At 43.4% G+C, this 15,606-nt stretch overlaps 2 protein-coding genes across 3 annotated transcripts; one reads left to right on the forward strand and one right to left on the reverse strand.

Moving 5' to 3' along the window:
- Positions 1-620: 620 nt before the first annotated feature.
- On the reverse strand, positions 621-3,979 carry LOC102705415 (nuclear transcription factor Y subunit A-7). Of its 2 annotated transcripts, none has more exons than XM_040522213.1 (6): positions 3,820-3,979; positions 2,327-2,464; positions 2,075-2,150; positions 1,880-1,982; positions 1,292-1,462; positions 621-1,142 (listed from the first exon to the last, which is right to left on the reverse strand). In XM_040522213.1, the coding sequence occupies exons 1-6, from the start codon at positions 3,839-3,841 to the stop codon at positions 906-908; spliced, it is 747 nt and encodes a 248-aa protein (XP_040378147.1). In that variant the 5' UTR covers positions 3,842-3,979; the 3' UTR covers positions 621-905. The 2 variants fall into 2 exon arrangements, with proteins under 2 accessions (XP_040378147.1, XP_006649488.1); XM_006649425.3 differs by having other exon boundaries at positions 1,880-1,948; positions 2,038-2,150; positions 3,820-3,977.
- Positions 3,980-13,133: 9,154 nt separating this feature from the next.
- LOC102705701 (solute carrier family 25 member 44) lies at positions 13,134-14,712 on the forward strand. The gene has a single exon (XM_006649426.3). It carries the CDS (start codon positions 13,368-13,370, stop codon positions 14,358-14,360), a length of 993 nt encoding a protein of 330 aa, XP_006649489.2. The 5' UTR covers positions 13,134-13,367; the 3' UTR covers positions 14,361-14,712.
- Positions 14,713-15,606: the final 894 nt, after the last annotated feature.

The following is a 15,606-nucleotide window of genomic DNA, read 5'->3' on the forward strand; positions in this document are numbered from 1 at the left end:
AGAAGCAGCTGGTTGGTAGTCAGTTTCTGAGAATCTGAAAAAGCTGCTAAATACAGCTTCTCCAGATTTTGGATTCTTAGTTTATTTTTCAGAATCTGTATCTACATATTCTCAGAAGTTGTGGACCGTTTGGGGCAGCTTCTGGCAGAAGCAGCTTCTGAGAAAAGCTACAGTTAGGAAAAGCACCTCAAACTGCCCATAGATCGATAGACGTTGATGAAGATCGGCGATGTAGTGCGAACTTCATCCTGGCTGCGGCGGTGTGGTGGATCGGTCGGCAGTCCATCGTTGAAGCCTTGAGCGTGCGTCGTCCCAGTGTGCCGGCGGACGGCGCGGAGCCTTCCATAGACCATAGGCCATCGATTTAAATGAGTTGGTCAAATTTTGTTTTGAGCTTCTTGCAGTATGTCTGAAGTTTACCCAAAAGATAATCAATTTCAGTGCTAATATTCTGTTACGAACATTCGTTTAAGCGATAAAAAGTTAAATGCTCGTTTAAGCGATAAAAAGTTAAATGCCCCCAGAACTTATAGAGAACACATACATTTGTATAATTGACAGAAACCTCAGTCGGCAAGTACTGGTTACTGAATAACATAGTTTTAAAAGCGACACGGCAATTGCGGAAGGGTGGCAGGAAACGAAACGGGGGTGCCAGTTTCCTCTCGTCACAAGTCTACCATGATCAGATTACTGCCAGTAGCTGCAGCTGCTGCACCGTCTCCATACCAAGGAGGCAGAGAAACGACAGACAGGGAAGTCAAGCCCCCTAGTTACAATTGCACAAAACCCACCCAAATCCATCAGTCTACACAGATGTTCAGTTAAATTTGCTGGGCCTGGGCACCACACATTAAGCCAAGGATGATTTGCCATGGGAGCAACGGCCAGGATCAGCTGCTGCCTCAAGCGCCCTCTCTCCCACGATGATGATGATGATGATGATGGTGGAGATCACTGGACGACAAGCTGTGTTCGTGCTTTGAGAATGCAACGCCGTTTGCAGCGATGCCAGCATGGTCAGACCGCCTTGGGGAGGCACCACCGGAAGCTTCAGACTGCTGCTTTGTGTTGAGGAATCTCCCTCCTGTTCCCCGAGCTCTCTTCATCGCATGTTGATGCCGGGATTCATGGAGGTATGGCTGAACACAAATATAAACGTTACACTACTTTTAGTGATACCGTGAGCTAGAATTCATGAAAGGAAAGGGAAAGGAGGAGGAGAATTTTTCACACATTCAAAGCAAAAAATGGCCAATGACTAGTTTCTCAAGAAAGGGGATGGAAGTACCTTGCGATTTTTCACTAGCTTGTTTTCAGCCTCTAACTTTGCACGGAGTTGTCTCCTTCGGAGAATCGCATGGTATTGCTTTGCATTTACATAAATAGGCTCTTCAGTAGTTGGTTCTATTGGTAATGGGACTCGAGAGGATGACATCATACCCACAATCTGAGGATGCATCTGTTTGAATCATCGAAATGAGATGTGGATGAGTTTGTGATATTGAATAGAAACATATTGGGCCTAGCGTATGCAAGAAATTTAAATTATTCTCGTCAGGAGGATGACAGCGAGAACATATCAAAAATAGCACGCTGCCTTTGCACACTACAAAATTGATTGGAACTTTGCTGAGTTTAGTAAAAACTCAGATATTATTCCATCGAAACGAAATCACATTCTTAATAACCCATGAATATATATAATACCTAAAGCACATGCACACAGAGAACACAAGAATATTTGATAGGAAGCTTGGAACCAAAAAGGTAAATGAGCAACATTGTCAAGAATAGTTATAGCAGACAACTGCAAAAACAAAAATGTAAATGGAATTAATGAAGGAAACCTTAAATAATAGCATAAAAGGCCACTTACAATAGCATGTGCACCATAAGTCGCCACAGTACCAGCATAATACGAATCAGCATACGGATATGATATGGCCTGAAAAGGTGAAGCATCTTGCGTGACTAACAGGCTTGCCTATCAAGAAATTTAAGTTAGCGAGATTGGTGCCACATAAAGAAACTTACAAAGGGCTGACTACGATCAGGTTCCGAATGTGCATACACAGTTTCTGATTTGCCCAGAGATAAAGCTGACATCATCTTACCTTCATCACTTTTCGTGTAACCCTCGAGATTACCTAGCATTAGTACATGAAAAGAAATGTCACATAACCTCAGTAGTATAGATGCAATTGCAAAGAAGATATATCCCGTTCTGGTTAGGGATTCTATCACCCCTTTTCCCCTGGAGGTGCAGTACTGCAATATTATTTACTGATACAAAAAAAATGTATGTTGTGTGTCTAGTGCGCACCAGATTGATCATTCTGCTCGTTGAGGCTTCCTTCACTCATTCCAGATGCTTCACGAGGAGATCCACTAGTTGATTGGGTAGCTGATGACTCGTAGTCAGGCATTTTATGACCAAACTGAATCATTACTGTGCCATTTTCTGCAAGAATAGTGCGGTAGGTGTTATAAATCTAGTTGCATGAAAGCTAAATATACAAGAAAATAGACATCTAGAGAGTGGAATTTGCAATATTAGGTCCTATTTAGATGTAAGAAATTCAGAATTAATTCAGATCATCCAAAAATGGGAAGTTTCCCCTGTTCCAAATGGTGCCTTAGAATTGAACAATATTATGCATGTTTTCTCTTTTCCTTATGTCTCACCTCATGGCTTTTCTTATCTCTTGCTTTTCAGTTCTACTATCTGAGTTTTTGTAAAAAGAAGGTGTCAATCGCAAGGACAATGAAAGATTAATGCATACTATTGTTTTCCATATTCTGTTACTTGAAAAATAAACTTAAAATATCTATACGTAGACAGATTCCCTCAAACTGATCAATCTGCACGCGTTGAATATTGTCCTGATCCATGTATTTGCCAGAACATGACAAAATGTTCACAAAGCTATGTTCACTCCTTGAAAAACTCCAATCGCTCATGTCAGATGTAAAGGCTATCAAACCATGTGATGAGACAAATTCCTTGAATGAATTCAGTTCAGCACTACCATTCCAAATCGTTGTGACACAAGGCCAGCGGCTCTCCCCTACCTCCAATATTCATACTACTCAATACTTATGTGGAAAGCAAATTTATTTGTGAAAAAGCTTTTTTTGGCCGGGTTGACCCCAGACAAGGCCAACCAATAAATTCAAAAGCTCACAACTGACCCCTAAAACAAGTTCACAGCTGACATGCCATCTGGATCCCAGTACATCCTCACCAAGCAAATTTATGTGCAAACAAGTAATACTGAAAAGGTTTAAACTGATTTAAGTTATACTCGGATCCAGTACAGTTCCAAACCTTGCAGAGTTGCAAGACTGTCCAGTTCCCATAACTACTTAACCCCTCACCACAGAACTAAAGCAAGTGAATTCATAGGAACTAAACAGCCTACCCAAGTACCCAACCGTGGTCAATTAGAAACAGATAACTGAACTATCAAACTGAACAACAGAACAAGCATCATAGTATGTCTTTAGGCTCCTAGCACAGAGACCACGCAGCTGCAAGCCTGCAACCACCTCACCTCCACCCAAGAATGCATCTTCAAATCTCAGCACCTTTTTATCAACTAAAACCAATTCAACAACCAAGAAACCAGCCAGATCCACCAAGAGAGCTACCACAAATCAGCCGGTCCAAGATACGGTCAGCAATGGGCAAAGAATCAGCTTGAGCTGGAACAGAGTCGCAAAGCCGAGGAGAAACAAACCACAGATCATCTGGTCTTCGTCTTCGGTGAAGCGAGTCAAGAGGAGGAGGAGGAGGAGGAGGAGGAGAGAGGATACCTGTGAGATGAGGAGGGAGCATGTCCCCTCTCCGGCAAACCTCCTCCCTTGCTGCCTCCTCGGTTCTCACCTCGCTTCTCTCCTCTGCAAAGACTCTCTCTCTCTCTCTACTTCCCTTGGTATTCTGTTGGCTTTATCTATTCCTCACCCTCTCTCCGTCTACTCACCACCTACTAGACTAAAGTACTAAATAAAGCAGGTAATTAACTCGCAAGAGGCCAGAAAACAATAACATCGGTGCCAAGAAAAGCAAAAAAAATTAACATTTTTATTGGACAGGGTGCAGAATTACTAGTATTACTGTATTAGTCATGCATTTTTAAGCTAAACGAGCTGCAGTTTGTACTGCTTGATGTAAATTGCGCTGTTGTTAAACCTGATTGATTATGTCAGGCATACTTGCCCGCGAAAGTCAGTGAGACAATTAGGCACTTAACGTGCTTAAGTTATATTGCACCCTCTGTCAAATATAGCAGCCATGCGCCCAATTATTCAAAAACGCCATAGTATTCTATAATTTAAACAGGAAGATGAACTAAGAGTACGAACTGCAGTGAAGCCAATTTGACGAAAAACAAATGAAGTCGATTCGAAGACTAAAGGCTTGAAGATTAAAATACAGCCTCATGAACACAAATGGCACAAGTTGGATGCTCATCTTGCCATATTTTACTCGCCCCGTCGCAGAGATCTTTACTCTCTTTTTTTTCTCTTTTTCTCGCAACACCATCCTATCACGCGGACCTGCACTGCACTGAAGAAGAACCAGTCATCCTTGTCGTGATCCGCGCTTTAAATATGCTCGTGTAGCTTTCAGTTCGCAGCCGGAACGCCATCGCGGCGTGTCGCTTCTCGCGCAGGCGCCACTTGTGACGGACCCCGGCGGTGACTCATCTCAACGCCGTGCTGAAGGAAAGAAATAATTCGCTTGTTTTGCGTCGTTGCATGGTGGATGGATCCGTCTCTCTTATCCTCTCACTTTACTTCCCACTTACGACTTATTCAATTTTTATCCCAGGATACGTACAAAGCCGGTCTTTTACCGACGACCTTTTTCTAAAAAAATAAACTCGGGTAATCTCGGAGACGTCAGCCCCTAAGAGGTCCGGATCACCTGTCATTACATAGCAATGGCAGGATAGCACTCTAAAACATGAGAGGAAAAATGACATTGTGCTGTGGATGACATGACGTATGATACTATAGTAAAATTATTGTAGAAAAAATATAATAAATTTACCGTACCGAATCGTTATAGCAGATGAATCTATGGCTGTCCATCTAAAAATGAACGGCTGAGATCATGCCAATGACATTGCACTGTTTATTTGGTGTTATTAGCATAGCAATGGCAGGTGATCCAATTCCACCCCTAAGGTGGTTCTGAAAAGTTTATAACCATGCTCCATGCTGCTCTTATTTAGACCCTGTTTGTTTTCGGAGACTTGTTAAGTACCTGTCACATCGAATATTTGAACACTAATTAGAAGTATTAAATATAGATTATTAATAAAACTTACCCCATACTCTGAACTATTTTGCGAGACGAATCTATTGAACCTAATTAGTCCATGATTAGTGAATCTGATGTTACAGTAAAATTTTACTAATCATGAATTAATTAAGCTTAAAAAATTGTCTAATAAAATAGCCTTTATTTATGCAATTGTTTTGTTATCGGTCTATATTTAATACTCCTAATTAATATCTAAACATCTGATGTGACAAGAACTTAAAAAAGTCTCTGGATCCAAATAACCCATTATGCTAGATATATTTCTATCAAATAACAATATAATGGTGTACACAAATTTATTTATAGTTGATCTTAACTACATGCAAAGCATTAAACAATTTATAGACAATAAAATAGACTATGGGTTATATAAGTTGTCTTTTTAACTGTCTAGATTCGAGATGTCTAGAGTAGAGACAATCCCCAATCCATGTGTTATCCATGTGTTGTACATGCCCTTAATCGCAAGAGAAGCTTTGAAAATTTCTTCAGGGAAGATTAGTGATTTGCGTCCTGAGGATAACAAGCCCCGTTGCCCTAACAAAACTTTGAACAAGATACCCCTAAACGGCTTTTGCAATAAACTACGGTACTACACTAAAGAAAACCACCCAGGAAGCAAGTGGTTTCTAGAACCTTCCTGTGCACAATTGAAGGGCTCATATCTAAGAGATTCCTGAAGTAAAACAAGATATAATTAAGCTCATCTATCCGGTAGTACTCCCTCCGTCTCTAAATGGGTGCCGTTGATATTTTTATACACACTTAACTATTTATCTTATTTAAATTATTTTATAAAATATATAAAGCTATATATATGGATAAAAGTATATTTAGTAATAAATGAAATGATATAAAAAATAATTATGTAAAAAATTTAAAATAAAATACATAGTTAAATATGGTGGGAGTACTGTTATTGCGTGCACACGCTTTCACAGTTTATCACAACCTAGATACCCAGCTACCTGTAAGAAAGACCTACATAAGAGCTCGCACGATTGCGATAAAGCACGTATATGATTTTAAGTCGTGATCGCGCATTGCAATATTGTACTAACTACGATCTCAAAACATGGCACACGTGATGCCACGGCGCTAGAGAGAGAGAAAAAGGCAAACTGGTTTGAACTTTCAAAGGCTAGTGATCAGTTAGAATATTCTAGAAGGCCGACACCTTTGCCAGCTTCAAGTGCTTTGGGGATTCTTATCCATTCTAACAACAAAGCCAAGGATGTACTGCTAGGGGATTAGGTATTTTATTGGTACATCTAAAAAAAGGTTTTTTTATTGGTAGGACAAAATATCATGTCGCCACCTTCAAACTGGACGGTGGACGCCACTGCGGCCAAAGATTAATCTTATCCAAGTTCTCAACTGACAAATCCACCAATATACTATACTAAAATTTGTCCTGATGTCAAGGGAATAAATTAGCTGAAAAATAGTATCGGGAAAGCAAAATGCATAATGTAAGATGATGCAAATACTACCTCCGTCCCATAATAACTTTATTTTTCGTTTTTCCATGTCCAATGTTTGACCATTCATCTTATTTAAAATTTTTTTACGATTAATATTTTTATTATTACTAGATGATAAAATATAAATAGTACTTTATACATGACTAATTTTTGAAGCTTTTGTACAAATTTTTCAAATAAGACGAATGGTCAAACTTAGACGAGGAAAAACAAAAAATAAGGTTATTATGAGATAGAGATAGTAGGATAATATCTGGGGGAGAAGAGGGCCAAGGAGGATCAGATCAAGAAGAAATACAAGTCATTACTCATGAGAACTGCAACTCCTTGCTCAGCGCATTATCTTTCTATTTGGAAGATAATATTTGACACACATAAAAAACATAAACTAAAAATGTAGGTGATGGTGCAGGTAAAATATGCAACGGTGTAGAATCGTCGTTAAGTTTGTCAAGTCGCACGAAAATTATTGGATCCGCCGCTGGCACCAATACTAGTAGTATAGTGATCATGAGTTATGCCTTCATTTTCCTTTTTCATGAGACGAAGAATAAGGTGCTCAAAATCAGCACCGATCAGATGTTGGTGCTAGATGATAGTACGCAGTAGAACCTAAGGACTATATGGAAGTTCTTTTCATTGTTTTGCTTATCGTCTTTGTTGGCATAAGGGTGTTCACTCCTTGTTGTTCAGAGAAAAACAGTCATAGATTAGCTAGCAGAGTAGTCGTGGTTGGGAGCAGAGGGCTCACTTTGTCCAACCCGCTCGACTTTCTTATAGTACATGCTTGGCATGAAGTATTCGCCCAATTTTCCAAATTTGTGAATCTTTGTAGAGTACATTTTTTTTTAGCGAATTCTCGTAGAGTACTTGAGATTCATTTCTGAGGTGAATTCCCCCCAAGTATGTAGATCCACAGCATCATGCGTCTTCGTCTTCATAACAAATTCAAGTGCATTTGCCCCTTGGCCACTTTGTAGTCTTCAGAAACGCGTCTTCCACACGGTCTTATCAGACTCGAATGGCACCGAAATTTTCTTGCAAATCATCTTTTTTAGCACCTTGACTATTACTGTGTACTCTTTCATCTCATAAAAACGTATTCTTACATGACCATTCCTAATATTCTTGGATCATTATTCGTTAGCACTGTTAAGGGATGATCAGGTCCTGTAAAACAAAATAGATCACGGTAGGCAACCGTGGAATCTAGAGGGGTGAAATACGTCAGTATATATAATAAAATTCAGACTGGTCCTTCTCAGAAAGAAAAGGTAAACTTCAGAAGAGGTCAATGAGCGCGTGAACAACTTTATTCGACAATTGACTTCACTGAGCTTTTGCTCTAGGTCTACATAACAAAACCAGACATATACTCCAGCCTATAACATCGGCCTGAGTTCCATTGACACCGGAGGAATGTTGGAGAATCAGGCAACATTTTTGTCACGAGAGAATTAATCAAATGATGTCAAGAAGCTATGCAAATACCAATCACAAACGGGTGCTGGACTTCAAACACCAATGCAGGAAGCAAGATCTAAGGATTGGCTGCGGAGCATGACGCAGCGTCGTGGAAACATGTTGGGCTAAATTAAGCAGACTTGTTCGGTTTCAAAATAAACTGATAAGCACACTTCTTCATCATATAGAAGCACATCACTAGTGTAGTATTCAGAGTCATGTCAAACAAGTACAGTATATATTATCAATCTGCGTGTCCCTTTCGAAACAAACAAACGACAAGTCTAGACGAATGAACGGAGAAGAAAATAGTGCCATACCGGAGTAGTAAATTTTCCTGACTCATGTTATGTTCAAACTTCAAACACGCATGATAACAGTTTGATAATCAGAGGCATGGGAACCGTTCTTGCTGGGCCTTCACCTCTCCTTCTGGGCCAAAAATATACTAGACGTGCCAACGGAGAGGCCCATCAGCCCAGTTTATACGAGGGAAAAAAAAAACACAATCCAGAAGCCGGCCGAATCGGGGGGGCCTCGCTCTCGCTTGTCGGCTACCCGGAGTGCCGCCGTGCCGCGCCGCGCCATGCGTGACGAGCAGCAAGAAACGTTCGTGTCCTCGTCTCGTCCTCGTCGACTCGGGTGTCTGGGCGTGCAGGGCTGCTAAAGCCTAAAAACGTGTGGTACGTACGCTTCCGAGGCTCCACGGTTGGAGGAAGGGCAAGGCAAACGAAATCAGATTTCTGGCCGGAACGTACGCTTTCCATTGGAAAGGAGGCAGGTGTGGTTTAGTCCGGCTCTTGGAGTCTCCGGGGGAAAGAGAGAGAGAGAGAGCTGGATTTGCTAGCTAGCTCCAGGCTCCACCGATCTGTTCGTGTAACTTTCGCTCGAATTTTCAGTTCTTTCTTTTTTTCATGACAAATTAAACGTACGCCGTGAGTACTGTGCGGTCACTAATTAGTAACCACCAGATGGCTCTCTTTTTAATTGCCATTTGGTCTCCAGAATCCCAATTCGATCTTCTGATCGTTGGACGACGGTGTTTTGCCTGTGAATCTGGTGTGGTCTTGCAAAAAATCAAATGATATAGTTGCAAAAAAATCATTTATGCATAAAATATTATATACATATTTTAGCTATCTAAAAACTAATATCGAAAGATAAACTAAAATAAAAAAATATAAAATTATTCAATTTAAAATTAATAACTTAAATTTTGGTTTATAGATATAAGCAAAAGTAAAAGGGGGAGTGAATTGTCGGTAGACTGCGTGACACTGAAATTTCGAGCTGCAGTGTACAGTTCTTCAGTATCGTGCCTGATGCTTGGAGTACTTGTCTTTGTTTCAGTTCTTGTAAGAGCAGGTACAATAGCAGGCTATAAACATGTTTTAAGGAGATAAGAGAGAAGACAAGTGAGCTATTAATTTGTAGCCAGCTACAGTACGGACTCCAATACGCAATGTGTGTATAACATGTGAGACATGATGGTATATGTTTTATAGGTAGCTATTGTATCAGTTGGCTATAGATGAATTGGAGCTGATAGTTGGCTATACTATTGAACTTGCTCTTAGAGCAAGTTTAATAGTAAAGCCAACTTACTAGCTATAAGTTTATATTATAGTCAACACATGTAATAGATTGACTATAAGGTTGACTATAATTTTTATCTCTTATTTTTTTCTCTTACCTTTATATTTAATGCATTTTTTTAGAGTTGTAGTATAGCTGGCTCTTGTATGAGAGCCAACCCCTCTCTTTTTCATTACCTCTTTTCTCCACATCAGGTTATAGTCAACTTATAGCCTACTATTATACTTGCTCTAAGCACTCGATCACTTCTTCCAAAGTTTCAACTGGTAGCAACACATCTATAGATAGCCAGTTTTAGGAATCTTCGGCAACGGTTCAACGGCTTTACCTCCCATTGTCTTCGTTTTGGTCCATAGCATTGGACCGTTCCCCAAATCAATGTACTTTGGTGATTAGTTTACTCGCTAGCATTGCACCACATGTTGCAAATATTCAAAACTGAAGGTCTACATGCAAATAAGCAATCTCCAGTATATATCAGTACAGCGAGAGTATCGTGCAATGGCTGATGCTATTTGGTTAGCTTGACCATCTCTTGCATATTACTCGGGCCGGTTGAGACTTGAGATGGACATGGGCATCAACACCACTCATTCAATCGAGTGAATTATTCGAGGGCATTAACACCACTTCAAATCAAAATTTAGTCATTCACTTTAGTTTTAACAACTCAAATTCATAGAGAATCTCTAAGAGACTATCCATCCACTCTCTCCAATTCTAGCAAGGGAAGAATGACAAGAGGGTCCCACTCACGCAGGGCCCATGGATAGCAATTGTGCTAGTGGAGGAATGAGTTGTTAGATTTGGCCATTGAGGACTCTGGTTTAGCTATTCAAATAGCATGACAAGTCAAATAGTTATTCTCTTGAAAAACATTTTTTTTGCAAAATTGCTAAATTTAAATATGACAAGTGAGATGGTTATTCTCTTAGAGATACTCTTATATGTACTGGTTAATCCTTGATTCGCCGTATGCCTGGATTAGTAACGAAAACGGTCAGGATTGCATAGGGCTGATGGATGAAGTCTATTTTTTGGCCTTTAAAAAAAACAAATGATATATTTGTAAAAGAAAGATATTAACATACCTACTTTCTTTAGGCTAAAACCAAAGACGAAAAAATAAACTGTGATGAAAAAAATTCAAAATCAGTTTTAAAATTGAAAATTTAAAATAGGAGTTTCTCCGTCTACGAGACAGAAGTAGCCGATCGAGCACTAGCTGTGCATATCAGGAACTGTACACCGTACACGGGCTGAGCCACACGCCGCGGCGCCGCCCGCCCGATGTTTTCGCTTTTCGTCTCGGCCAGTCGGCCGCCGCGGCTGAAGCGCCGGCCGGCCGTGGCGTCCCCTCGGGAATCCAACGGCCACGTCTGTCGCATCCCGGCCACTAGAATTCTGGCCCCGTAGCCCACCGATCCTCCCAACTCTACGGGCGCCCAACAACCCGCATCCCGCACGACTCACGAAATCGCGCCGCCAACCCGTCACGCGCGCACCCAGGGGCCGGGCCCGCTTGTCAGTGGGACTGAGGCCGGGGGTGCGTGCGGCATCACGATGCATGAGACTGACATGGACCCGTCTGCGAAAACCACGCGGGATTGTGAGTTGCATGATTTGGTCGATCCTGGTTCCTTTCGAATTGACATGGAGTGCATTTCTTAAGCCCACTCTTTACTTGCACTTGCTCCACGTTATTGACATTTTAATGTTATTGACGTTTTAATATAGGTTTAGCCGCTCATCTTATTTAAAAAAATTATATAATTATTAGTTATTTTTGTACGATTTGATTTACAACTCAAGACCGTTATAATTTCATATGTTTATGTAGAATTTTAAATGAAACAAATGAGCAAACATATATCTAAAATTCAATTATGTTACCTGAAAATATGGATAAGTACCTAACAAATGTCACTTCAAAAGTGAATTATTGTATAAAACCAGGATGTGTTATTCTGAGGTAATTAAGTACCTGTGGGGACTGAAGCATTGATTATAGTTGGTCCTGTTACTTGTTAGGTTATACTTTTTCTTGAGTTTTGGATCAGTGATTTTCTTAGAAACAGCTTATACAATTAAAAATTGCTACATATATGACCAAAGACCATTCACCTCTGGTGTGACCCTATCATATGCGACGCTGGTATGGGTTTAAATGCATATCATTGCATCGCGCCATTATATATGGTGTTATTTTACACTTTTAATTAGACATCGGTCGAACAAATACACAAATACACAAACATCTAGTAACATTCTCTATGAATAATGTGATTATTTCAACATATAAAGGAATACATGTTTGGCTAGGCTTTCGCACTCGTCCATGTCGTTAGAGAAACCTAACAAGTTTTCACACTTATGTATAACAAGTTTGTTATACTTGTTACCTACAATAATCTGTATATTTCGTGTGTAACATAACCATATATACGGACTAACTAATCTAACGTAGCCTGCAAAGCTTTTCTTTGTAAACCAAATCATATATCTTCAACTATTTCGATTGAGTTATCTTTTAAGTGCTTTTACCAAACAAAATTGTCCATATTATCTCACCATTTGACGTGCCTTTTAAATAAATGGAAGAGAGACCCACAGATACACGAGAAACAACTCATGAGAGCTTATCTGTGTTGTCCTAATACATGACAACCTTTTTAATGATTTCTTTCACACAAAGAACAATATACGTGCTTACCAAACGTTTCACTCTTTCGCCACAACAATCATCATATACCACGGATGCTTATAAGGATCGATTATCTGTAATCAAGTTTCAAGTAAAAAACTGACGAATGGATTGACTCTCTGACTGTCCGTGTAAACCCTGATGCAATCATGATCTGGCCACGCAACGCACGGCACACAGAAAAACCCGTGGGCCCACATGTCGGCGACGTAGCCTTGGCAATTCATTGCGCTTGGTATCGTGGGCGCGCGCGAGGTGTCTCTGTGTGCGCAACACTCCGACTCAAAAAAGAAAATAAAGATGCGTGCGCTCTGAAACGGTGGCCTGCTTTCCCGCGATCCAGCCAATGGGCGGGAGGCCCACCGTCTCACCGGCGATCTCCGGTCACCCCCTCGCAAGCAGCAACCGATAAGGGGAGCTCCCCGACAAGCACCGCCACCGTCACGTGGCGGTGGCCGTCCGGACATCTCGCTCCGGGCTCGGGATAAGGCAGCGCAGCGCGGCCACGCCACCAACATTTCGTATAAATATTCGCTTACCCCCTCGGGATCCCGAGAAATCGCTCGCTCTTCGCTGCTTCTCACTTTCCCCGTTTCACGATTCCGAAGTGTTTGGTTGTTTTTCGTTTTTTTTTTCTTCTGCCGTCGTTGGATTTGCCTCGCCGGAGTGGGTGTCGTCGGTGGCCGAGGTGGGGGGCGTCGTGGTTTGAGCTGTTTTGGATGAAGGTTTGATCTGGGTTTGGTCGGTGAGTAGGTGTTAGGAGGAGGAAGGCAAGGCTGGAAGGATGAGCTTTGGTGTTGTGGATATGGACGAGGAGGGCGGCGCGGCGGTAGCGGCCGATGAGATCCGGCGGCTGCCCGCGGAGGTGAACTGGGAGATGCTCGACAAGTCGCGGTTCTTCGTGCTCGGCGCGGCGCTCTTCTCGGGAGTCTCCGCGGCGCTGTACCCGGCCGTCGTGGTCAAGACGCATCTGCAGGTGGCGCCGCCGCCGCAGGCGGCCACCGCGACCGCGGCCGCCATCCTCAGGCGGGAGGGCCTCCGGGGGTTCTACCGTGGGTTCGGCGCGTCGCTGGCCGGCACGGTGCCGGCTCGCGCTCTCTACATGGCAGCGCTCGAGGCAACCAAGAGTTCGGTCGGATCCGCCGCCGTCCGACTCGGCGTCTCGGAGCCCGCGGCATCGGCCGCCGCCTCCGCCGCCGGGGGCGTTTCCGCTGCCATCGCCGCGCAGGTCGTGTGGACGCCCGTCGACGTCATCAGCCAGCGGCTGATGGTCCAGACGTCCTCCACTTGCCGCTACCGCGGCGGCGTGGACGCCTTCAAGAAGATCCTCCTCGCCGACGGCGTCCGTGGCCTGTACCGCGGCTTCGGCCTCTCCATCGTGACGTACGCTCCATCCAACGCCGTGTGGTGGGCGTCGTACGCCATGGCGCAGCGCTTCATCTGGCGCATCGTCGGCGCCGAACGCTCGGAGAGCTACCCGTCGCTGATGGCGGTGCAGGGCGCGAGCGCCGCCTTGGCAGGGGGCGCGTCGGCGATCGTGACCATGCCGCTGGACACCGTCAAGACGCGCATCCAGGTAATGGAAACCGAGGGGGCGGCGGCGGCGCGGCCGACGCTCAAGAGCACGGTTCGCGGCCTGCTCAAGGAAGGCGGGTGGGCGGCGTGCTACCGCGGGCTCGGGCCGAGGTGGGGATCCATGTCGCTCTCCGCGGCCACCATGGTTACCACCTACGAGTTCTTGAAGCGACTCTCGGCCAAGGAGGGGTCTTTCGATTAGGTCCTTGATCTATAGTAGCGTTCATCAAGTGACCCAACCAAATTAGCCTCGAATCGATCGATCCTCGAAGGGTGGTTACTTAGGATTAATGTATATAGGCCCAAGATCTTTGATTTAAATTTCTTCCTTTTTTCTCATTTGGTTTCTCGATCCGCCGCTATAGAGGAAGGGCAAGGAGAAGCACTAGAAGGGTTTTAGGATGCAAAATTTTGCTGGTTTTGCTGTCATGTTAGTGATGATGAAAATCTCCGTAGTTTTTGCTGCGCCGATGAGCCGGCAATGATGATGATGAAAAATTTGGTGAACTGAAGAATTTCCAGTCAAAAAATTCTTGCCTGTGATGTTCTAAGTTCTCATTTCCTTGCTAGGTTAATCTTGTGCGCCTAACTGTGGCACTGTGAGTGTTCAAGTGCACTGTGCTTAGCTGCATCACTGTCATGGCTTTGCTTCTTGGAACGGGAGGCTTGGGTAGTTGGGTGCGCATCTGTGGTCGCGTCTTGTCATTAGTTTCTACTATACCATTTGTTCCCTACTGAAAATGGGACCTGGAGCTTGAGACAACGAGTGGGCATCACTACCAATTGATCAAGAACATGTTCTTGATTCCCACAGCTTGGAGTCGAGGAAGAAGGAATAGCCGCATCCAGTTAACCTCTGCTCCAAGATGACACTGTTAACTGAATAAGCCTTTGAGAGCTTGGCAACAGTTGCACGCTAGTAGAAAATTGAGCATGATGGCGATAGAATTGTTATAATTTAACACCTGTAAAATCATATATTGCAGGTGCTGATGTGTGCCAAGATACATGTATAGCTGGTAAACTTAAAAAATTGTGTGCTCCCCTAACCGCCTATCCTGAAACACCAAAATTGCTTTGACTCGTCAAGCTGAAGAATTCTCACGAAACTAGCTGTACCAAACATAAAACGGAAGGAAACAAGTGAGCAAGCAGCAGCAGCACATCGATCTGCCGCTGGCGCACCGTTTCTTCCTTTTTTAAGCCCTAATAATTCGCATGTCTGATCAGAGCGTGAAGACGATAGGCGAGTCGCTTTATCGCCGTGGGCCAAGGCTGTCCGCGTCGTGACGTGCAGCCATCCGTTCCGGATCGAGTTTGGTGCGGGTGGGGGCGGCTGGCGAGAGGGGCCCCGGCGGGCAGCGAGAGCGGCACCCCGCCCCGCGCCGCGACGACGACGGCGGCGGCTTTTGCTTTCGCTCCTGGACCGGACTCGCGTCGCCTCCTCT

The sequence above is a fragment of the Oryza brachyantha genome, chromosome 3, assembly GCF_000231095.2.
Source record: "Oryza brachyantha chromosome 3, ObraRS2, whole genome shotgun sequence".
Lineage (NCBI taxonomy): Eukaryota > Viridiplantae > Streptophyta > Magnoliopsida > Poales > Poaceae > Oryza > Oryza brachyantha.

Excerpts from the sequence above, each read along its gene's own strand:
- LOC102705415 (XM_006649425.3), bottom strand. The coding sequence starts at position 3,841 with ATGCTCCCTCCTCATCTCACAG. Across the intron at positions 2,465-3,819 it reads GCTCCCTCCTCATCTCACAG|AAAATGGCACAGTAATGATT; the intron begins GTATCCTCTCTC and ends CTATTCTTGCAG. Across the intron at positions 1,463-1,879 it reads CTTATGGTGCACATGCTATT|ATGCATCCTCAGATTGTGGG; the intron begins GTAAGTGGCCTT and ends TGATTCAAACAG.
- LOC102705701 (XM_006649426.3), top strand. The coding sequence starts at position 13,368 with ATGAGCTTTGGTGTTGTGGATATGGACGAGGAGGGCGGCGCGGCGGTA.